The 25,325-nt window shown below is 47.6% G+C and overlaps 2 protein-coding genes across 2 annotated transcripts in view; both read left to right on the top strand.

The window, feature by feature from the left end:
• The window catches only part of LOC137536882 (zinc finger protein 850-like), a 53,609-nt gene extending 38,091 nt beyond the window's left edge, over window positions 1-15,518 (top strand). The window contains exons 6-8 of the mRNA XM_068259064.1: window positions 5,237-5,334; window positions 5,443-6,019; window positions 14,470-15,518. Of these exons, the coding sequence (XP_068115165.1) occupies window positions 5,237-5,334; window positions 5,443-6,019; window positions 14,470-15,377 (1,583 nt within the window). The 3' untranslated portion in view covers window positions 15,378-15,518. The remainder of the gene's footprint in view (window positions 1-5,236; window positions 5,335-5,442; window positions 6,020-14,469) is intronic.
• Window positions 15,519-21,675: 6,157 nt separating this feature from the next.
• LOC137535636 (histone H4-like) lies at window positions 21,676-22,739 on the top strand. Its single transcript, XM_068257495.1, has 2 exons — window positions 21,676-21,962; window positions 22,715-22,739. The coding sequence occupies exons 1-2, from the start codon at window positions 21,676-21,678 to the stop codon at window positions 22,737-22,739; spliced, it is 312 nt and encodes a 103-aa protein (XP_068113596.1).
• Window positions 22,740-25,325: the final 2,586 nt, after the last annotated feature.

Raw genomic sequence — 25,325 nt, 5'->3', positions numbered from 1 at the left:
TGTTGCAGCTACGTAGCAATCCCCGCGTTCTCAGATCAACAGGTTCTAATAATCTAGTCATACCCAGAGTCCACCTGGAAACGTTTGGTCCCAGAGCCTTCTGTCATGCTGCCCCTACGTTTTGGAACTCCTTACCTCAACAGATCAGGACAGCTCCATCCCTGGACGTGTTTAAATCCAGACTGAAAACCGACCTGTTCAGTTTGACATTTGCAGAAATATAACTTTTGTTGTGTGAATACTTCATCCTACTAATTACTGAATCTGAGAGAGCCTAAGCGCTTTGAGTCCAATGGGAGAAAAGCGCTATAGAAATGTTATTGTATTGTATTGTATTATTGTATTATGTCTAAGAATACAGCAGAAAAATTAGATTGGAAGCTGCAGTGCAGCTTTTCTCCACAAGGTGGTAATCATGTCACTATTACTAATAACAAATGGAACGCACGGACAACAAGAGGTGAAACGCACACCGGGAGCTCTATGGACTAGTGGCAGGAAGTAGAAAGGAGACATTGTTGGAACTGGCAGAGGCGGTAAAGAGCTATATTTTTTTACATGTTTAAATTACATTCTTGTATATTTACTGAACCAGTAACTCCCTTGTGTTTTCACCCCCCATCGTAGCACTGGCTGCCCTGAAGCATCTTTCATGTAAAGGGTCACTGTAAGATTGGAAACCCCATAATCGGGACACGGTGATTATTCTGTCTCTCTGCTCCCTCTCTTTTTCAATAGCTTGGTACACACATCCAATTTTGATTGGCTAACTTTACCACTTACATATAACATGAGAGCTTACCACGCAATCTGTTCATAGTATTAAAAATCTGTTGGTCCACACACTATATGGAGGTGGTAATATTGGTCAGTCATTTTTAATTCAATTTAAAACATGCACTGGGATGAGCCCATAGCTACTTAGCTTTGCCACTGATTAATGCAACAGAACATTCAGGAAGACTCATATAGAAATGATGCAAAATGCAAATAATAATTATTATAATTATAATAATATAATTCGTAGGAAACCATAGAAGAGGGGCCAATTTTACTATAGATAATGGATAGAACTTTTGCTTTGCAGCGATAGAATGTATATGATTGTAATATGATAGAGCCCTTTTGCATTATCGGATCGCACCACTTTTACAGCATTCAGGAGATTGCATTCAGGAGATCGTGATTAAGGGCTCTTTTATATTGCAAATTGAAATCACAAATGCAGTGCGATTTCGTTTGCAGCACAATATTGCGCTTTGTGATTTTGTTCAGGCTGCGAGCAACGCAGGAAAAATGCTTCTTGCATGATATTTCCAATCACCTAAAATCACAACCGCATTGCATTTGTTTCAAATAGCACCCATGATTTCAAATATTTCTTTGATGGACTTTGTGTTACGCATGCGATCAGAATGTTATGGCAAAATGCAATTACTGTAAAAGATCCCTAACACTGTAATCACTGTAACCCTTTTCCACTGGTTGATATTGGGGTGTCATTATTATTATTATTTAGTATTTATACAGCGCATCTTCCACAGCGCTGTACAGAGTAGATGGTCTTGTCTCCAACTGTCCCTCAGAAAGGCTACTCCCCACCATAGTCATATGTCTATGTATGTATCAAGTATTGTATGTATTGTAGTCTAGGGCCAATTTATAGGGAAGGCAATTAACCTATATGTATGTTTTTGGGAGAAAACCACAATGCCTGATAAAAACCCACGCAGATACGGGGAGAACATACAAACTCCTTGCAGATAGTTTCGAACTGGGGACCCAGCGCTACAAAGCGAGAGTGCTAACCACTACGCCACCATGTCATGTGTACTTATAGTAATTGCCACATGTGTGTGTGTGTGGGGGGGGGGGAGGGGGTGTAGACATGGAAAGGGTTGAAAGAACTCATTTTCTGTGTTGCTCATACTGTAAGGGGTTTGTGCACAGTGTTTTGTGCAGCATTGGGATCATTTATTGGTACTGGGAGGGACAGGTTACCTTTGGATGCTGTATTGCACACCTTTAGAATAAGCTCGATAAACTGGCTGGGTGCATTTTGGTCACTGAGTGGCAGGAAAAGACTTGTCTCCTGAATTATACCCAACTACCTAGTCTAACCTACTACAGCTCTCTGTGTACCTCTAATCTAAGGAGCAGCATGCTGGCTGGTTCTATTGCAGAGAATTATAATAACCACCTTACCAACCTAATTTGCCCTGCACTTAATAACAGGGCTGTGGAGTCGGGGTTGGAGCAATTTTGGGTGCCTGGAGTCGGAGAAAAAATGCACCAATTCCGACTCCTAATGAATTTAAACTGTAATTAAAATAGAAAATATGATAAAATGTTCTATTTCTCAGATAATAGTCATCACAAATAATTTATATATACAGTAATAGCTGTCCTTAGTCCACAAAAATGAAATAAACCAATCAAAATTAGTTACTTGCTTCAATAAAGCAGTCCCCATATTTTTAAAGTCAGATATACATGTCTGATTGTGACTACAGTATATATGATGTGTATTATTATTATTATTGATTTATAAAGCGCCAACATATTCCGTGGCGCTGTACAAAGTAAGAAACAATACATAATAATACAGGCAATGGTGTACACCAATATACAAGATACATAATTAGTGACAAATACAAAGAATGATACAAAATACAAAATATACTGTAGAATTGGTAATGACAGAGATAAAAGTAACATGATGAATAAAATGTATAATGATTTCCAAGACACCAAAGGGGGAGAGAGCCCTGCCCTTGCGAGCTTACAATCTAAAGGACACACAGGAATCTCTTATATTTACTAAATAACATCTATGCTGTAAGAATAAAGCCTGATGTGTAGCCCTGTCACTAATAGAGATGGTCAATGAAATGGAAATAATTCTGCGTTGATGCCGATTTATGCAAATGTATACACTCTCTTTGCTCATGAAATCAAATAATTTGATATGCTGTTAAAATTTGTTTTGGAGACTATGAATTAAAGGGTATCTGAGACAGATGAAAAGAAAAGTTTTATACATACCTGGGGGTTCCTCCAGCCGCCTTCAGGCCAATCAGTCCTTCGCTGTCCTCCTCCACCACCTGGATCTTCTGCTATGAGTCCCGGTAATTCAGCCAGTCAGCGCAGTCCGGCCACGTGCCGCTCCTACAGCCAGGAGCATTCTGCACCTGTGCAATAGTGCTGCGCAGATGTAGTACGCTCCCGTCGGTGGAGTGTGTGCATGTGCACTACGCCAGAGTGGCTCAAGTACCTGGACTCATAGCAGAAGATTAGCCTGAAGGGGGCTGGAGGAAGCCCCAGGTATGTATAATACCTTAATTTCATCTGTCTCAGGTTTACTTTGTTACTCAGTAGTACTATATATGCTCCTGCAGAGTACTTGCCCCTCACTCTTACATGTACCCACAGTCACATTGCCTAGGGCCTGATCCATGTTCAGATTGTGCATGAAGAATGTGTAATAGAGGAAGAATCTCCTCATTCCCCTGCAGAGTACCTGCCCCTCACTCTTACATGTACCCACAGTCACATTGCCTAGGGCCTGATCCATGTTCAGATTGTGCATGAAGAATGTGTAATAGAGGAAGAATCTCCTCATTCCCCTGCAGAGTACCTGCACATCACTCTTACATGTACCCACATTTACATTGCCTAAAGCTTGATAGATGTTCCTTGTTCCAGTCTGTACCTTTTACAAGTAATCTTACCAAGGACTAGTTTTTGTCTATGACTAAAAGTAAAAAATATGTCAGTCTCCATATCCTTCTCACTTCACTTGTCTTTTAAAATTCCTAAGCGTTGGCAGTTAAGAGACGCATTTCAAGTTACATACTTTCAATTAACAAGATTGTAATATGCAAATTAGAGGAGTCGGAGTCGGTGGAATCCTAAACTGAGGAGTCGGAGTCGGTGGATTTTTATACCGACTCCGCAACCGTGCTTAATTATGTTTGCCTTGGATTCCAGGCATCCTTCTTTCAAAGCTGCATATGTATTTTGAACATCGTTGTTTTTATAATTATAATTTCATTTAAATTTACAGACAGCTGTAAACAACAACAACAAAAAAATACTATCGGTAACATCTATAGAATGACAACATGATGGAGAATCAGCTGCTCATGTCACCGGGTAAGAGGAAACTTTAATTTCTTGTAAGGCCGGTTTTACACTGGATGTGTGCGATGCGGAGCTGCGTCACTGGGATTCCCATCGGTCAGCGCATGAGCGTCACACCGCTCACTCGTCATGCACACTGGCTGCGTCACCCATTGACTTGCATTGCTAGATGATCCGTGCGGTAATCACAGTTCATGCAGTAACGTGCAGCAGCCTTTGCTTCAGATCGGATGCTTCCGGTGCATAGCACCGCATAAACTCTGCAAGGTTCCATTGTCTTACATTACACTCACGGCACCTTGCGGTAAGAAAGGGTAGCCCAACGCAGGTTCGCAATGCCAGTGTGCAAGGGGCCTAAAGGAGAAAGCAGTATAGAGGGTCCACCTAGATCCCTCCATCATCTGATAAACACAAACAGGCTGATTCACAAACGAGTGGTAAAGCTACTGCTCACAAGCAGCTCGGGATAAAATTAGCATGCGCTTTGTGCAATCCTGTTACGTGCGCTCCATGTAATTGGCACGCGATATACTGTACTGCGACTACGAAACTTTACTAGCTTGGCCGCTACTACATTAATTAACGTAGTAGCAGCTGCGTTAGTGAAGTATCGGGGTCGCACTACAGCCCATCACGCACCAGTTTCAAGGAGCGCACATAACTTAAGAGCGCACGCTAAGCAACGGGACTGTGTGCACAGAGTTGTATCACTCGCTGCTTGTTTGTGGCAGCTTTACCGCTAGTTTGGGAATCAGCCTGATAGCAACAATGTAGTTGATTCACCAAATTAAGTAGCGCGAGCAACCTCCTGTTGCTTGCGCTAATAAAGCAGCACAACTTAATTGTATTTCTCTGCATGCTACGCACACTAGTGACAGCGTAGCGTGCGTAGCAATGCAGAGGCTGCAGCTTACAAAAGCCCCGTGGTACTTCACTAGCGTGGCTGCTATTATGTTAATTAACATAGTAGAGGCCGCGGTAATGAATTATTGTACTGCACAGCTTTTGTAAGCAGTGGCCGCTGCTTAGTTACACACGAAAATTAAGTGAAGAATCAACCGTAATGTATTCAGTCACTGTTTGTTTTCTACAGATGGATCCAGTGACAGAAAGCCACCAGAGAGATGTACAGGTCCTCTTTATTCCCAAGATTGTCTACAGGAAGATCCCACCATCCCCCACCTTTATCAGGTAGGTGGACGGTTGGTCTCGCGAACCTAAAAATGTCTCCCAAGTTGTGTGTATTTATAGTCTAAAGTTTGTATATATTCACTGTATTACTTCAAATTGTTGGTTTAGGATGAAGAACTGACTTATATAAAAGTTGAGGTTGAAGATGAAGAAAAGCAGTTGTATGTGATGAGTGATCAGCAGTCCATACACAAACATAAAATGGCGAGGGTAATTAAAGAGGATGAGGCGACATATCTGGGGCGTGATCAGCAGACTATAGAGGATGGTACAAGGACAATTAAAGAGGAAGAAAAGATGTTTATGAGGGGTGATCAGCAATCTACAGATCACTGCAATATGTTGAGGACAATTAAAGTGGAAGAAGAAGATAAATATGTGAGGAGTGACCAGCAGTCCAATGAGGAGGGTGACATGAGGGAGACAATTAAAGAGAAAGAAGAAGAGATGTATATGAGGACTGATCAGCAGTCTATAAGGAATGGTGAAATTATGGAGACAGTTAAAGAGGAAGAAGATGAGACATATATGATGGGTGATCAGCAGTCTATGGAGGAGGGTGATATAAGGACAGTTAAAGTGGAAGAAGAAGAAACATATGTGAGCAGTGATCAGCTGTCTATGGAAGGAGGTGAAACAATAGGGACTGTGAATGTACAGGAATCTGCTACAGATATTAGCACAGGTAAGTCATACTGCATATAAGTGTAAGATATACTATACATATATAATATACTATATAATATACTTAAGCTTTATTTTTTTTTTGCAAGAGTTTTTCACTCACCTCTCATCTACCCTCCTCCCTCCCATGTCACCTGTTCCAACTCTCACCCCCTCATCTATCCTTCCACCCTCCACATCACCTCTCCCAACCCTCACCCCCCCCCCCACCCTCATCTATCCTTCCACCCTCCATATTACTTCATCCAACCTTCACCCCGCCCACCTCTCATCTATCCTTCCACCCTCCATATCACCTCTCCCAACTCTCACCCCCGCCTACCCCTCATCTATCCTTCCACCCTCCACATCACCTCTCCCAGCCCTCACCCCCCCCCCTCATCTATCCTTCCACCCTCCATATCACCTCTCCCAACCCTCACCCCCCCCCCCCCATCTATCCTTCCACCCTCCATATCACCTCTCCCAACCCTCACCCCCCCCTCATCTATCCTTCCACCCTCCATATCACCTCTCCCAACCCTCACCCCCCCCCCCTCATCTATCCTTCCACCCTTCATATTACTTCATCCAACCTTCACCCCGCCCACCTCTCATCTATCCTTCCACCCTCCATATCACTTCTCCCAACCCTCACCCCGCCTACCCCTCATCTATCCTTCCACCCTCCACATCACCTCTCCCAACCCTCACCCCCCCCCCCCTCATCTATCCTTCCACCCTCCATATCACCTCTCCCAACCCTCGCCCCCCCCCCACCCCCACCCTCATCTATCCTTCCACCCTCCATATTACTTCATGCAACCTTCACCCCGCCCATCTCTCATTTATCCTTCCACGCTACATATCACCTCTCCCAACCCTCACCCCCCACTCCTCATCTATCCTTCCACCCTCCATATCACCTCTCCCAACTCTCACCCCCGCCTACCCCTCATCTATCCTTCCACCCTCCACATCACCTCTCCCAACACTCACCCCCCCCTCATCTATCCTTCCACCCTCCATATCACCTCTTCCAACCCTCACCCCCCCCCCCCCCCTCATCTATCCTTCCACCCTCCATATCACCTCTCCCAACCCTCACCCCCCCCCCCCCTCATCTATCCTTCCAACCTTCACCCCGCCCACCTCTCATCTATCCTTCCACCCTCCATATCACCTCTCCCAACCCTCACCCCTGCCTACCCCTCACCAATCCTTCCTCCCTCTATATCACCTCGCCCAACCCACACCCACCCCTCATCTATCCTTCCACCCTCCATATCACCTCTCCCAACCCTCACCCACACCCACCCCTCATCTATCCTTCCACCCTACATATCACCTCTCCCAACCCTCACCACCCCCCCTCATCTATCCTTCCACCCTCCATATCACCTCTCCCAACCCTCGTCCCTACCCCACCCCTCATCCTTCCACCCTCTGTATCACCTCTTCCAACCCTCACCCACACCTACCTCTCACCTATCCTTCCTCCCTTCATATCATCTTTTCCAACCCTCACTCCCACCTACCCCTCATCTATCTATCTGTCCTTCCACCCTCTAGATCATCTTTATCAACCCTCATGCCCACCCACCCCTCATCTATCCTTCCACCCTCCATATCACCTCTCCCAACCCTCACCTCTGCCCACCCCTCATCTATCCTTCCACCCTCCATATCACCTCTCCCAACCCTCACCCCCACCCACCCCTCATCTATCCTTCCACCCTCCATATCACCTCTCCCAACCCTCACCTCTGCCCACCCCTCATCTATCCTTCCACCCTACATATCACCTCTCCCAACCTTCACCCCACATACCCCTTATCTATCTTTCCATTCTCCATATCACCTTTCCCAACCCTCAAGCCCACCCACCCCTCATCTATCCTTCCACCTAGGGCTGCACGATTTTAGGGAAAAATTGAAATTGCGATTTTTCACTCAGAAATTGCGATTTCAATTTTTTCACGATTTTTTTTTTCAAAGCAAGCTTTAGTACTAAATTGCACATATATGCAGGTGGGGCCTTCTGTGAGGACGCTGGGCTGGGGGCAGTTAACAATGTGCGGCGTATTGCGGAGTGCTTGAACCGGGCAGCTGTTTTGGTTTTAAACCGCAAAACCGTGCAGCCCTAACACACGCTCTGACACGCTCTGACACACACACAGACAGACACACGCTCTGACACACACACAGACAGACACACGCTCTGACACATACACAGACAGACACACGCTCTGACACACACACACAGACACACGCTCTGACACACACACACACAGACAGGCACACGCCCTGACACACACACAGACACATGCTCTGACACACACACAGACACACACTCTGACACACACACACACACGCTCTGACATACACACAGACAGACACACGCTCTGACACACACAGACGACACACGCTCTGACACGCACACGCCCTGACACACACACAGACACACACACAGACACACGCTCTGACACACACACAGACACACGCTCAGACACATGCTCTGACACACGCTCTGACACACGCTCTGACACACACACTGGCACATGCTCTGACACACACACTGGCACATGCTCTGACACACACACTGGCACACACTGTACACTCATCTCCCCACCCCCACCTCCGTGCAATCACACCGCTGAAAAAAAAGAGTTACTTCATGGGGCAGCCTTTGAAGTTTCCTGAAGGAAGGAGGGGGGAGAGCATCCCACACTCTCTCGGCTGGAGCTGCCTGTTCTCTCCATAGTTATGGAAGTTGTAGAAGGCACACCATCGGCTGTAGTTCGGGTGCTTGATGCTAGGACGTAGGCATGTCCCAATCACAAACAAAAAGTCAAATGTATCAGCACACCGTTTTAAAATGCTTTGCGCTCCTTTTATTGAGCTATGCGTTCCATAAGGATATTGAAGCCGACAATTGTTTCGGGGGCCACGCAGGGTCCCCCTTCATCAAGGAGTATGGTTACACGCCTTGATGAAGGGGGACCCTGCGTGGCCCCCGAAACAATTGTCGGCTTCAATATCCTTATGGAACGCATAGCTCAATAAAAGGAAAGCATTCTAAAACGGTATGCTGATACATTTGACTTTTTGTTCTCTCCATAGAGCTGTTCGCTGTCATCCTTTTCAGGGAGCGAGAAAGCCGTGGATGCAGCAGAAACAGCTCTGCTTGAGCGGCCACACTCTCCCGGCATAAGTTGTGCACAGCGCCCCTCCCCCGTCGCAGGGGCTGTGAGGTCAGCAGATACGCTGTCTATGGGAGATGCAGTGCAGAGTGGGGCAGCATAGAAGCCAGGGATTAGCGGAGGCCGGCGGGAGGTAGCAGAGCGGGGCGGCAGTGCTAGTAGCACAAAAAACCGAAGCCACTGACGATCTCAAGATCGTCTGCATGTGAATCGCGGTTTCGGTTTTAAACCGCAAAACCGTGCAGCCCTACTTCCACCCTCCAAATCCAAATCAGCTTTATTGGCAGGACCAAATACATTTAGCATTGCCAAAGCAAAACAAAGCATTAACATGGGGATGGGGTTATGGGAATAAGGGAAGGATATAGGGGGTTGGGGTATATAGTCCATAGGGGTGTGGAGGATGTAAGAGACAGTATGGGGGGCTGGGACATACAGTCCATAGAGGGGTATTGGGAGTATACAGTCTATGTGGTAGCATGTTCCTCTCAGTTGGTGGCAGGCTGTGAAATATAGGGCAGCTATTTGCACAGTTGTTAACACTTCCCCACTAGGATGTAGAGTTTCCTCTCCTCATCTGTGGAGGGGAAATCCTGGATGTGGGCAGAGAGTCTCTGGAAGTGGACAGTCCTCACAGGTGTGCATTTGCTGCAGTGTAGCAGGAAGTGGGCCTCATCCTCCAAGACCCCCCTGGTCACATTGTCTGCACTATCCATATCACCTCTTACAACCCTCACCCCTGCCCACTCCTCATCTATCCTTCCATCCTACATATCACCTCTCCCAACCCTCACTTCGGCCCACCCCTCATCTATCCTTCCACCCTACATATCATTTCTCCCAACCCTCACCCCAACCCACCCCTCATCTATCCTTCCATCCTCCATATCACCTGTCCCAACCCTCACCTCGGCCCACTCCTCATCTATCCTTCCACCCTACATATCATTTCTCCCAACCCTCACCCCAACCCACCCCTCATCTATCCTTCCACCCTCCATATCACCTCTCCCAACTCTAACCCCTGCCTACCCCTCATATATTTTTCCACCATCCATATCACCTCTTCCAACCCTCACCCCGGCCTACCCCTCATCTATCCTTCCACCCTCCATATCGCCTTTCCCAACCCTCACCCCCACCTAACCCTTATCTATCCCTACACCATCCATATCACCTCTTCCAACCCTCACCCTCATCTATCCTTCCACCCTCCATATCACCTCTCCCAACCCTCACCCCCACCTAACCTTCATCTATCCCTACACCATCCATATCACCTCTTCCAACCCTCACCCTCACCACCCCTCATCTATCCTTCCACCCTCCATATCACCTCTCCCAACCCTCACCCCCACCTAACCTTCATCTATCCCTACACCATCCATATCACCTCTCCCAACCCTCACCCCCACCACCCCTCATCTATCCTCCCACCCTCCATATCACCTCTCCCAACCCTCACCCCCACCACCCCTCATCTATCCTTCCACCCTCCATATCACCTTTCCCAACCTTCACCCCCACCTAACCTTCATCTATCCTTACACCATCCATATCACCTTTTCCAACCCTCACCCCCGCCTACCCCTCATATATCCTTACACCCTCCATATCACCTCTCCCAACCTCTCCCAACCCTCACCCCCACCTAACCTTCATCTATCCCTACACCATCCATATCACCTCTTCCAACCCTCACCCCCGCCTACCCCTCATACATCCTTCCACCCTCCATATCACCTTTCCCAACCCTCACCCCCCACCTAACCTTCATCTATCCCTACACCATCCATATCACCTCTTCCAACCCTCACCCCCGCCTACCCCTCATGTATCCTTCCATCCTCCATATCACCTTTCTCAACCCTCACCCCCACCTAACCTTCATCTATCCCTACACCATCCATATCACCTCTTCCAACCCTCACCCCCACCTACCCCTCATATATCCTTCCACCCTTCATATCACCTTTCCCGACCATTATCTATTTCTCAGCCACTCTCAGAATCAGAATCATATTTATTTCGCCAAGTGCGGTGGTTGACGCACCCGGTATTGTTTGTGGTACACATCGGCATGTAGTATAGTGCAAGTGCATAGTGCAAAGAGAAAATAAAGAGACACGATTGGTTCACACGATGGCCAGGGGCCCCGGACCTCTCTCACTGGCTGGGGCCCCAAGGCCAACACGTGATACTTGAGGGGAGTGCAGGTGGGCCTGGACCTCTCACACCCAGGCTCTGGACCTCTCACATCCAGAAAACCCACCAACACTGCCTCCATACTGAATGCTAAATTCTGCTGACGGAGCCGACGTTACCCACTGAGCGCTTACAATAGGAATGATTCCTATTGAAGTCTATGGAGGCGCCGGCTGTGCCCAAATCTAGCAGCGCTGAAAAGCACTGCTCTGGTACATGCATCCAGCGACATTTGAAATTGGTCAGCAGGTGCTCGTCAGCCAATCAGGATGCACTGTCATACACCCTTTACCTACCATACCACATCTAGCAGCCATTAGCATTCAGGTGGGAGGCTTCAGTTGGACGCCATCGCAAGATTGCGTCGCTAGCAGGACCGCCCCGTGCAGGCATCCCTCCCACAGGGGTCCCTCCCTAACCGCTCACCTGTCCGCCATGTCCTAGAGCTGAATGAAAACGTTTAAAAACACACGATTGGTTCACACGATGGCCAGGGGCCCCGGACCTCTCTCACTGGCCGGGGCCCCAAGGCCAACACGTGATACCTGGAGGGGAGTGCAGGTGGGCCTGGACCTCTCACACCCAGGCTCTGGACCTCTCACATCCAGAAAACCCACCAACACTGCCTCCATACTGAATGCTAAATTCAACACACACAAGCAATAGAACACAGCAGTACATGCATCCAGCGACATTTGAAATTGGTCAGCAGGTGCTCGTCAGCCAATCAGGATGCACTGTCATACACCCTTTACCTGCCATACCACATCTAGCAGCCATTAGCATTCAGGTGGGAGGCTTCAGTTGGACGCCATCGCAAGATTGCGTCGCTAGCAGGACCGCCCCGTGCAGGCATCCCTCCCACAGGGGTCCCTCCCTAACCGCTCACCTGTCCGCCATGTCCTAGAGCTGAATGAAAACGTTTAAAAACACACAATTGGTTCACACGATGGCCAGGGGCCCCGGACCTCTCTCACTGGCCGGGGCCCTAAGGCCAACACGTGATACCTGGAGGGGAGTGCAGGTGGGCCTGGACCTCTCACACCCAGGCTCTGGACCTCTCACATCCAGAAAACCCACCAACACTGCCTCCATACTGAATGCTAAATTCAACACACACAAGCAATAGAACACAGCAGTACATGCATCCAGCTACATTTGAAATTGGTTAGCAGGTGCTCGTCAGCCAATCAGGATGCACTGTCATACACCCTTTACCTGCCATACCACATCTAGCAGCCATTAGCATTCAGGTGGGAGGCTTCAGTTGGACGCCATCGCAAGATTGCGTCGCTAGCAGGACCGCCCCGTGCAGGCATCCCTCCCACAGGGGTCCGAGCACCTGCTGACCAATTTCAAATGTAGCTGGATGCATGTACTGCTGTGTTCTATTGCTTGTGTGTGTTGAATTTAGCATTCAGTATGGAGGCAGTGTTGGTGGGTTTTCTGGATGTGAGAGGTCCAGAGCCTGGGTGTGAGAGGTCCAGGCCCACCTGCACTCCCCTCCAGGAATCACCTGTTGGCCTTGGGGCCCCGGCCAATGAGAGAGGTCCGGGGCCCCTGGCCATCGTGTGAACCAATCGTGTGTTTTTAAACGTTTTCTTTCAGCTCTAGGACATGGCGGACAGGTGAGCGGTTAGGGAGGGACCCCTGTGGGAGGGATGCCTGCACGGGGCGGTCCTGCTAGCGACGCAATCTTGCGATGGCGTCCAACTGAAGCCTCCCACCTGAATGCTAATGGCTGCTAGATGTGGTATGGCAGGTAAAGGGTGTATGACAGTGCATCCTGATTGGCTGACGAGCACCTGCTGACCAATTTCAAATGTAGCTGGATGCATGTACTGCTGTGTTCTATTGCTTGTGTGTGTAAAAAATAAAGAGAGAAAGAAATTTACAAAGAGAAAGTCATTGACCATAGTGGTTCAAAAACAAACCAAAAACAACAAACATGCATGAGCAGACATATAATAAGACTACACAAGCTATTTTGGCCTAGGTGACAGTCATCCTAGGGGGCTTCGCTGTGTGCAGTGCTCGAGTTCAGCTGGAGTTCAGAAGGAGCACTGCTTGAGGGTAGAAGGAGTTCCTGTGCCTGGAGGTTTTGGCGGGTATAGATCTCCTCACCTTCACCCCCATCTTTTTGCCTCCAAACTTATGGTACACTACTTACAGTGGAGGCTGGGCTTACCAACACACACACACCTACAAACCTAGTTATTTGGGATGATCAAAATGGGCAGGAAGACCCAGCCTGCTTTGGCTACATATCCTAGTGCTTGATTAAGCTGTGCTGCTATAGCAGAGTAGCTTAATGTGAGGGAGTGCTCGTTAAAATGAAGGGGTGGCCGCTATGCATGGCTTACATAGCAGCACACGTTTCTATGTAAGGAGCGTGCCTTCCTTAGTTACGGATGTTGCTTACATAGCAACGCACGCAACTTCACTAGCGGCCATTACTATGTTAATTAAAATTATTACTATGGGATTACTATATTAATTCAAATTGTTACTATACTATACAGCTGCTAGCGAAGTATTTTGGTCGCAATACTTACACACGTCACTATTTTAATTAAAATATGTTAATTAAAATAGTTACTATACTATGCAGCTGCTAGTGAAGTATTTTGGTCGCAATACTTACACACGTCACTATGTAAGCAAAGCGTGTAACTAAGGAAGGCAAGCTCCTTGCATAGAAACCCACGCCGCTATGTAAGCCGTGCATAGCGATCGCTCCTTCTTTTTAACGGGCACTCCCTCACATTAAGCTGCTCTGCTCTAACGGCACAGCTTAATGAATCAAGCCCCTAGAGTGCTTTCAGCACCATACGGGATTCTTGGAGTTTTGGGGGGAGGTTGGGGGGCACACTGGGCAGCTGGAGTAAAGGGGCAATCTGTATTTTTTTTTACCTATGAGTGTACCCTGGAATGCTGCCATGGAGAACTAGGCACATCAGTGCTGGTGTGCACCTCTATCTACTCTGCATATAGCACTGTTCATGATACAGGACTGAATAGCAGCAGATTGAATACACTTTTAATATTACTTTTCTTCCAACAGAAGGCCATGATGGCAGCAACACGTTTGGCCCTGTCGGCAAAACTCCCTCAGGCGAGCAGAGTTTTTCATGTTCAGTGTGTGGGAAGGCCTTCAGTCAGAAAGGAATTCTCCATAGACACCAGAGAACTCACACTGGAGAACGTCCCTATTCGTGTTCAGATTGCGATAAGTCCTTCAGTCAGAAAGGAATCCTTCTCAGACACCAGAGAACTCACACAGGTGAGCGACCTTTTTCATGTTCAGAGTGTGGGAAGGCCTTCAGTCAGAAAGGAATCCTTATTAGACACCAGATAACTCACTCGGGTGAGCGACCTTTTTCTTGTTCAGAGTGTGAGAAAGTGTTTTTTCAAAAAGCAGGCCTTATCTATCACCAGAGAAGTCACACAGGCGAGCGGCCTTTTTCATGTCCTGAGTGCGGAAAGGCCTTTCATCAGAAAGGAAGCCTTATTAGACACCAGAGAAGTCACACAGGTGAACGACCTTTTTCATGTTCAGAGTGTGGGAAAGGTTTCTTTGAGAAAGCTGACCTTATTAATCACCAGACAAGTCACACAGGTGAGAGGCCTTTCTTATGTTCAGAGTGTGGGAAGACCTTTCGTCGTAAATCATGTCTTCTCACACATCAGAAAATCCATACAGGGGAGCGCCCTTTCTCATGTTCAGAGTGTGGGAAAAGATTTATTCAGCGAAAAGAACTTTTTATGCACCAGAAAAAGCACACAGGTGAATACCCTTTTTCTTGTTCAGAGTGCGGGAAAGGTTTTACGCAAAAAGGATACTTTCTTAGACACCAAAGAACTCACACAGGAGAGCGTCCTTTCCCTTGTTTAGAGTGTGGGAAATGTTTTACTTACAAAAGAAACCTCCAAGACCACCAGAGAAGACATGCCAATGGGACTCCTTTGTAATGCTCACAGTGATGGAATATTTTTGCTTATAAAGATGACTTTGCTGAACACGGTAAAATGAACACGTGTTAGTTAACATTTTGAACGCTGGAAAAGTATTCTTATTCTAAAACAAGCAAATAAAAAAAAACACTTTACAATTGCCAGAAAACTCACACAGTTGAGTGTCCTTATTATGTCCATTATGGGTTCAAGGTTTTGTTTATAAGCATTCCCTTGTGTACCAGAAAGTTTACTGATGAGTGTTCATTTTCAGGTTCAGCGTGTGGGAAAGGATCAGAGTGTGGGAAAGGATCAGAGTGTGGGAAAGGATCAGAGTGTGGGAAAGACTTTATTTAGAAGCATGCACAATTTGTGAAACAGATATTTCACCCTGAAAAGCTTCCCTTTTCATCTTTACAGGAATGGCTTTACACAGAAATTAAATCTAATTTCACATCAGCAAGAGCTCACCTACTGATATGCGTATGGTGGTGTTTCACATATGAATGACCAATACTAGCTTTTAATGGGTTAGGGTAATTTTCCTTCAGAAAATTCTCAGATACCACTAACATGTTCATGGTCGTATTATTATTATGAATTTGTCTGTCACTAGAAATAAAGCATGTTCCATCCTGGTCCCACTTCAGCATCATAAACATACAAAAAAACCCCACATGGGGCCCACCTGCTATACAGGCCTCACTCACAGGCTCACAGAGGGTCCCACCCACAAACCCACCCTATAGCCCCCACACACAGCATCATCAACACGTCAAAATGCATTTACCCAACCCCACAGATACACTTGCACAGAGCTGACCTGCTGGGGCGCTAAAGAGTAACTCACAGTGACAGGGCCAGTGGCCCTACTGACTTCTTCCTCTGCAGGCCCTCTCTGCAGGTTATTCAGCCTAGCCCTCCTGCCACCTCCGTCATACTATCCGCAGAGTCCCCCACACCTCTGTGTAATGACCTGATAAGGGGGTCTGCTGAACACATGACTTTATCCACTCCATGGTCCGTGCAAAGGAGGCTGTGTTACCAGCTGAGAAACCTAGTGGAAAAGGAGGAGGAGGTCAGTAGTGCTGTTGACTATGGCAACAAGAGTTACACTGCAGCTTCCTAGCAGGTCAGCTCCCCACACATTTATCTGCAGAGTTGTGTGAGTGCATTTGGTGTGTTGGTTTTATTGTTTAATAAATAGTTTAACATTGTTTGGTACTTATCCGTTAGCCGGGCGCATCCGGCAGGTGGCGCTAATTACTATTCCCCCTCCAGGCCGACATGGATAGTAGGGAAAGATGTAACTCTGGTGGAGTTTTGTCGCCACCTAGAGGATGCGCCCGGCTAACGGATAAGTACCCATTGTTTAATACCAGCAGAGGTGCTATTTGGCTTGTTGATTCCCTGGATGTGAATCTGGTCTGAGTTCCGTGGATGTGATGTGCTGGTTAAAGGGATACTTAAACCATTGATAAAAAAAAATCAGTTTTACTCACCTAGGACTTCTACAGGGCTTCTACCAGCTCCCTGCAGCCGTCCCGCAGTCCCTCACGGATCCTCCGGTCCCCCACCGCCAGCTAGTTTTGTGTCGCCGCCAGGCCTAGCCACGCGTAACCTTTGTGTTCCCATCCGCAATAGCGGACTGGAATACAAAGAAGGAGACGCGTAGCCAGGCCTGCGCAGGTGCAGTAAGCCTGTCGGCGAAAACGAAGCTAGCTGGCAGCAGGGGACAGGAGGATCCGATTATGACTGCGAGGGCACGGGACGGCTGCAGGGGGCTGGTAAAGCCCCAGGTGAGTAAAACTGATTTTTTTTTTAATCTACTGTATAGCTTAAGTATTCCTTTAATACTTCTGAGCTTTGAACTGCAGGAATCTATCTATCTATCTATCTATCTATCTATCTATCTATCTATCTATCTATCTATCTATCTATCTATGGATTGTTGGATTGTTCTGTGTCCCATTGAACCTTGACACCTCCTGTCTGCATTGACCTGCTTACAGAATTTGCCATGTACAAAAAGCTCATTGTAGATGTGATTAACGTGGATCGGGGTGACGGAACTGGGATTCCCAGCCAGGAACTGGTTAATAGTGACAATCATAATCGGCTAATTACGTTTACGCAAAATATTCTCTATTACGCCCATACATAACTACTATTTGTAAATTCAATTGATTTCCTGTAATAATTTGTAATAATATTCACATAATTTTCGCTTAATTTTGTGCCGACTTTAGCAGTGAATAGGAAAGCCCCCATACACGCGATTGTCACCAAAATTGCTACATATCAGGGATGATCACATATATGCAAATTGTTCAGAGTTGATGCAAATTTATATGCAAATATATGCAGCTTGAAAATGGACCAATCAATTTAAACCTGGGTGTAAATTGATTGGTACATTTTTAAACTGCATATATTTGCATAAACAAATGGGATAATTTCAAAACAATTTACATCTCATTGATCATGCCTCCTACATATAATAATAATAATCGGAACATTTGTATAGCGCTTTTCTCCTGTCGGACTCAAAGCGCTCAAGAGCTGCAGCCACTGGGACGCGCTCGGGAAGCCACCCTGCAATGTTAGGGAGTCTTGCCTTAAACTCCTTACTGAATAGATACTTGACCTAGCCAGGATTTGAACCCTGGTCTCCCATGTCAAAGGCAGAGCCCTTAACCAGTACTCTATCCAGCCACCACATATGTTAAAACAGACCTGAACTCAGAACTTCCTCTTTGCTCTAAAAGATAAACAACAGCATAATAACCTTAAAAAGGGTTCTGTGGGGGAATTTGTGGATAAAAACCGCCACTTACCTGGGGCTTCTATCTGCCCCATGTAGCAGTAATGTCGCATGCCGTCCTTCTCCGATCCGCTGTTCTCTTTTAAACATTTATTTTTTACAGCTGATTAGTGATGTTGGCGAACAGCTTGCTTCATCTATGGGCAGCCGGGCCGGGTCGCAATGTCCCGCAGTAGTATGCATGGACGTGTCCGCACGCGTTCATTAATACGCATGCCCAGGTCCTATCTAGAAAGTGATCTTCATTCTTCACAGATACTGATGTGAGGAGTAGTTTCCAGGTTGCTGGAACCTCCCCAGCACCAGGTTCAAATGAGGCCTTGGTTTAGTAGTTTATCTCGCTGAAACAGCGCAAGTTAAATCTTATTGCGCTTGTTAATTGAATTAACATGACTTAATGCTAGTGCATGCACGCTACGCGTTCTACTGCCAGTTTAGAATGCACTACTTAGTCATGGCTGATCCTTCCAAATGCCGCGCGATAGTGACGTAGTGCTACCGTGCTACTTTACTTGTGATCGCTACCACATAAATTAACGTAGTGATGAATAAAAATTTCTCCTTACAATATTCAGTTATAGATTATTTAGTCAGTTTGTCCATTGTAAAATCTTTCCTCTCCCTGACTTACCTTCTGAAATGTATCACAGGTAGCGACATCTTTAGATCTGTCAGGTGATGTAAAGCAGCGCCGCTTAATGTGAGGGAGGCCTGGTGGGCTTTAACTGAGGTGATCCCTGCACTTTGGCCCAATAGGCTGCCTGTCAAGTGACAGGCAGACTACTGGGTCAATCAAAGCGCTGGGATCACGTCCATTAAAGCCACTGGACCCCCAGGTACTCAGGGCGGGTTCAGTGGAGCAGCCATTAGTTAGAAGGAGCACACGTAAGTTACCAGGGCACAGTAGCTGCACTACCGCAGTTTAGTGTGCGCAGAGCTTGCGCTACTATCATTAAGCTGCTCTGCTTTAGCAGTGCAGCTTGCTAAATCAACCCCAATGTTCGTTACTGAGCGTTCTATGCACAGAAGGAGATATTGCTTGGCAGTAAAAAAAAAAAAAGCTAGTGGTGTATCTGGAGGCGTACAGGCATGGTCCTGCCATGGTCGCCACAGCATGCACGGGCACCCCCGCAGGCCCGGTCTGCACGTAAGGCACCTTCCTCAGGCGGCAGAAGTCTGAGGAAAGCACCAGGCAGAAACAGGAAGTGAAGAGAGTGCCTGGCCAACTTATACTGGGGGCACCTATACCTGGCTACGTACCTATACTGAGGGTGTTTGTTTGGGGTTTGGGGGCTCACTGAAGATATAACGTGTGATGCAAATTGTCGGGTGCTGTAGGGGTAGGGCGCATCCTTGCAAGCTTGCCTTAGGCAGCAATAAGTCTAGAACCGGCCCTGCACCCCTGTCGCCATTACACCACCACTTGTGCCTCCCTGCTGCCTCTCAATCAGATTGCAGAGAGGCAGAGCAGGGCGCACTCCATCTGCAGGATGCAGACACTTCAATGCAGAAGTGACGTCATTGGTCAATGCATGTGAAGTGTACAAGTCTGGGCGCAGTGGGCGGGTAGCGTGCGCCCTGCTCTGCCTCTCTCCTATCGCCCTGATCTGAGGTCTGTTAGCTGCACCCAGCAAAGCCCCCAGCTCTGCAAAGCAAAGCCCCCAGCATAGCAAAGCCCCCAGCCCTGCAAAGCAAAGCCCCCAGCAAATTTCCTAAAGCCCCCAGCCCAGTATCCAGTAAAGTGCCCAGGCCCCTCCTGCCCAGCATCCAGCAAAGCCCTCAGCTCTTCCCAACAAAGTACCCAGTTTTTTGTTTATCGGGAAGGGCAATTTTATTGTTTGCCATAGGCGGGCGCCATACCCACATATGCCTCTGGAAAAAGTTCTTATTTCCCACAATGCAATAAGGTTCACAGACAGCAAACTGTCAGGACCAAGGTCATGGCATCATGCTGTGGGAGGGGTTTCTCCACAATATCAGCCATACAAACCCCCTTTTCCCAATGATCTATTCAAAAAAGGTAAAGATTTCTTGGGCCTGATTCACAAAGCGGTAATAACCAAGTTATCACGCCTAAAAGACTTTAGGCATGATAACCTTTGCACCACTGAGTTAGCACCGCTTTGTGCTGGTGATCGCGCGCAAAGTCCCGCGTGCAAAGTTTTGCATGCGCAATCGCGCAATTCCGCGCAGGGTTTAATGGGTGCACCGCGTGCAAAACTTTGCGCGCGGGAATTTCGCGCGAGTTTCTTCTTATCATGCCTAAACTGAGTTTAGGCGTGATAAAGGGCTTTTCACTGGCGTGCAAACAGTTTGCACCGCTTTGTGAATCAGGCCCCTTGTGTGAAAGGGGGTATCAGCTACTTACTGCTGGAATTAAATGTAAACCATTGTTAAAGTTTCGCTTTAAATGCTTTCTGAAAACATTTACCTGCCTGTATGTATTTTATGCTCCCTTGACATACCCATTGTAATGCACATTATGTATGTATAGTAGAGCATAAGCCAGTGGTATCACCCTGATAATAATTAGACAATTAATGGTGTCATCCTGATTCAAAACTTCTTGTATTTATATTTACATAACACATATGTAATTATGGGAAAATGCACAAAAATCCATACGCAAATACATTAATAAATGTGAACAAAGCCTTTAATTTATGTACGCAGATTTGGCTTTATTTTACAAATATTGTAATATTGGTAATAGTACTGATTCAGATAGCACTTCTGATACTGACCACAAGATGGTGCTGCGGGTATCAGAAGTCATATTGGAAACTGCAGATCCTATTTTCTTCTTCACAATGAGATGAATGATCTGACACAGTCACAAATCTATAACAAGTGGAATGCACAGATAATAAGAGAAGGATCTATCGAGCAAGGAGGCAAAAAGAAGAGAGGAGAGACATTGCCGGTGTAATGACAGATAGTGCAGCCCAGAAGCAGCCTCACGCATGCTCAGTTGGAACTTTAATATTATTTCCTCGAAATATCTCCGCTTCCGCACCACTCACACTCCGGGAATTTTCAGGGTAGGGATGGGACCCCCGCGATCTACCTCTGCATCAAATTGCAGCCCCCGATACCCGCTGGTTCCTGAGATTGATTACAGCAAACGCTAGAATCAGCAGGGCTCGGGGGCTGCAATTTGACACAGAGGTAGATCGGGGGTCCCCTCCCTACCCTGAAAATGTGGGGAGTGTAGGTGGTGTGGCTGCGGCGATATTTGGGACGTTTAGCGCGGCACAAAAATTAAAAGGGACGCAGGCTCCTACTGCGCATGCGGGGCAGCACTATCTGTCATTACACCTGGACTGGAAACCGTGGTCGACTCGCCATAAAAAACAAACAAAAAAAACCTCTCTGCTCCGCCCACTCCTGTGCAGTCTCCCCTCAGGTCCGCCCAGACTGTATAAGAGGAGAGGAGGCGGCAGCACAGATCAGTTCGTCTCTACACAGCGGAGAAGAAGCAACATTACTATCATGTCTGGCCGAGGAAAGGGCGGGAAGGGACTCTGGAAAGGAGGTGCCAAGCGGCACAGGAAGGTGCTCCGGGATAACATCCAGGGCATCACTAAGCCCGCCATCCGCCGCCTGGCCCGCAGAGGGGGTGTCAAGCGCACCTCCGGCCTCAACTATAAGGAGACCCGCGGAGTGCTGAAGGTTTTCCTGGAGAACGTCATCCGGGACGCCGTCACCTACACCGAGCACGCCAAGAGGAAGACGGTCACTGCCATGGATGTGGTGTACGCCCTCAAGCGCCAGGGCCGCACCCTCTACTAGAGATGCGAAGTTCGGATCTTTTCAATGATCCGGATGGTTCGAATCGATTCTCGGATCATTTTACAAGGGAAGCATTCGGGGGTGAAATGACTAGCAGGACAGGAGAAGGGGAGGGGGGTGGACACACAGAGAGAAGGGGAGAAGATGGACAGAGGGCAGGGAGTGGACAGAGAAGGGAGGAGGGACGAGCAGAGAGCAGAAATGTTTGTTTGCACACAATACCCACATGCTGCAATCATATGCTTTACATATATTTCACCTATATGTTCATCTGTATACTCCCAACTCCCATTCCCCAAAGCATTCCCAGAAGTGAAGTGCAGCTGTTTAGAGCAGTGCATGAGGATCATATTGCCCTGCAATCACAGTGCCTGCCCTGTCCTAGACCAGCATGCTGCCTGTAACGTTACTGAGCTGTGCCAAAGGTTTCCAATGTGTTCACTATGCACAACTGGAACAGACAGCCTATAATGAGCAGCACATTATAGCCAGTATGTGTGCTCTACACATATCTGGCAGTGGCACCGATGTCTCCTCTCTCTCATCTACCTGTCCCTGGGTCCCCTCCCAACAGAGCGATCCATCTCTGCTCTGCTTCCAGGACCCCGCTGCCCGCTGAGAGGGGGGCGTGTCGCTCCTGGCCCCGCCCCCTTTGCAATCCGAATCACTCATTTTGATGATTCGACTCACAAAATAGATTTGGATCGAAGATCCGAATCGTTCATGATCCGGACAACACTACCCTCTACGGCTTCGGAGGCTAATCCGGCTACTTCACTGATTCCAACAACACAAAGGCTCTTCTCAGGGCCGCCCACTCTATCCTTAAAAGTGCTGTCATATCCTGTAAGCTTACACTGAGCAGCCCGCAGGGACGGATCTAGGGGGGGGGGGGGGGGCAGGCAGGTCTCTTGCCCCAGGCGCAGTTTGTTGAATTCTTAAAAAGGCGGCAAAATTTGGATGGGGAATGGCAGTTTAGGAGCCAAAACCTGACCTTTAGGTGCCAAAACCTGACCTTGCCCCAGGCGCAACTTGGTCTAGATCCGTCCCTGGCAGCCCGTTCATTTACTGATCACCCGCTGCTTCTGCTGGTAACGTTGCGCTGTCTCTGGGGAGTGGTGACGTCACACGGGCAGATCATTGCAGGTCAGGAAACACGATGATAACGGCCCCTGACAGATTGGGGAAGTTGATTAAAATGTAAGAAAATATACTTTTGTATTTGAAAGGACCGCTGTACGCCCCCTATAGGGCAGGTCTGCTGACGAAATGGCCTACCCGTCGAATTTATCTACATGCATAACTGGAGCACCCACTCTGACATCCAGGATGGGGCCGGAGATGCTGGGAAAACAGGTTGGGTTGGGAAGGGAGGCGATAAATTGACGGCGGAAACTGTTTCTCGGAGGGGTTTATAGGAGCGTGGTGCAATAGTGAGCGATTGATTCCGGGTATAGTTATTCAGTGGGGTTTGGTAAAATGGTGGGAAAGACCATTATATACGCGCAAAACATTTGAAAATGAGCTAAACACAGATTTAATTTCTTTTGTTCATAAAAGTGCCCAAAATGTAATAAAGATTCCTCCCCCCCCCCCCCCCCCCCCAATGGCACAAGTGGTGCTGAATGTGTACATCTTACTGCATACAAACTTTGGGCTCTATTCTCAAAGACTTCCCGCATGCGGTAAAGTACATGCGGGAAGTTTGCGACCAAAATACCGTCAAGTTGAAATTCTCAAAATGTTCCACATGTTTTTTCCGCATGCGGAAAAAGTGCAGTAAAAGTGCGGGATTCATACGGAAAAATTTCCGCAAAAGTCGGTATTTTCCGCAATAAAAAGTCAATTCTCAAAAATGTTCAGGCGCATCATTTCGTCGTTATTTACCGGTTTTTTAATACCTACAAATAGTAGGTGATATATTCCGCATCCCATTGAGTGTGGAGGCTTAAAGGGACACTTAAGTCAAACAAAAAAAAATGAGTTTTACTCACCTGGGGCTTCCAATAGCCCCCTGCAGCTGTCCGGTGCCCTCGCTGTCTCCCTCCGATCCTCCTGGCCCCGCCGGCAGCCACTTCCTGTTTCGGTGACAGGAGCTGACAGGCTGGGGACGCGAGTGATTCTTCGTGTTCCTGGCCACAATAGCGCCATCTATGCTGCTATAGCATATATCATATACCATATAGCAGCATAGAGGGTGCTCATGTGTCTGGGAACGCGAAGAATCACTCGCGTCCCCAGCCTGTCAGCTCCTGTCACCGAAACAGGAAGTGGCTGCCGGCGGGGCCAGGAGGATCAGAGGGAGACGGCAAGGGTACCGGACAGTTGCAGGGGGCTCTTGGAAGCCCTAGGTGAGTAAAACTCATTTTTTTTGTTTGACTTAAGTGTCCCTTTAAGGGCTGTGCTTGGTGGACTTTAATTTTTTTTTTTTAAACACTTTTTCATGCGACCTTTTTACCGCATGATTCCCGCATGAATAATGGCTGTTTCCGCATCTTTTTTCCAGCATGCGGAAAATATTAGTTAATGTGGAAAAAATGTGGAGTTTACCGCTGGCGCAAATATAGCGGTAAAATTTTGCGCAAAATTTGGCTCTTTGTGAATAGAGCCCAATGTGATGCTGCGGAGAGCTATACCAAGGGGGCAATATGACCAGTTTTTGAGACGCCATTTCATTCCGGTCAATCGTGTGAAGTGAGACAAATTCCCTTTGTACCGTTTCCTCATATAGACGCAGAATACCGGGCTACGCAAATCACTGCCTCTATTCTAGGTAAAAAAAAACAGGTCATTATTACATCGGCACATATCCCTCCAGCTGGGGTGTGAGTGGCTCTGAGAAGAGACCTGTTTGCGGTGGAGGGGTCCTGTGTTGGTCCCCTGCACCACAGCGGTGTCCGGGGCGACCCGATAATCCTCTCCCCAGGGCTGATTGCTCATTGAAGTTTGAGCACAGAAGAGATACAAAAGGCCTCGTTCAGACTATACACGCTGTCGTGCGCATTTTGGCAGCGTGTATAGTGTGCGACGCCGCAAGAACGGTAGAAGGGCATAGACAGCCCTTAGGCCCCATTCACACTTGCGTTTTGCCTTGCAAACGGACCGGATCCTGACCGTACGGTTCCGATCAGGATCCGGTCCGTTTGCATCAGGCATGCATCAGGCTGCCATCAGGATCCGTGGGCAAAAAATAGCGAAATTAAATAAAAAAATGTTGGGGTCAGCAGAAGGTGCACCTGTAGAATCAGGTTCCTCCGCTGTAGGCCTCACCTCCACCTCCGACATTCTGCCAAAACAGCTCCAGCACGTCTGTCACTGCTGCTCCACTCCAGACATGCTTGGCCCATGTG

This window comes from Hyperolius riggenbachi, chromosome 10, assembly GCF_040937935.1.
Source record: "Hyperolius riggenbachi isolate aHypRig1 chromosome 10, aHypRig1.pri, whole genome shotgun sequence".
Taxonomy (NCBI): Eukaryota; Metazoa; Chordata; class Amphibia; order Anura; family Hyperoliidae; genus Hyperolius; species Hyperolius riggenbachi.
This window is presented reverse-complemented; position numbering and strand designations above follow the sequence as displayed.

Coding starts and splice junctions, on each gene's coding strand:
- LOC137535636 (XM_068257495.1), top strand. CDS start 21,676: ATGTCTGGCCGAGGAAAGGGCGGGAAGGGACTCTGGAAAGGAGGTGCC. Junction 21,963..22,714: donor GCCCTCAAGCGCCAGGGCCG/CACCCTCTACTA, acceptor TCCGGACAACAC/TACCCTCTACGGCTTCGGAG.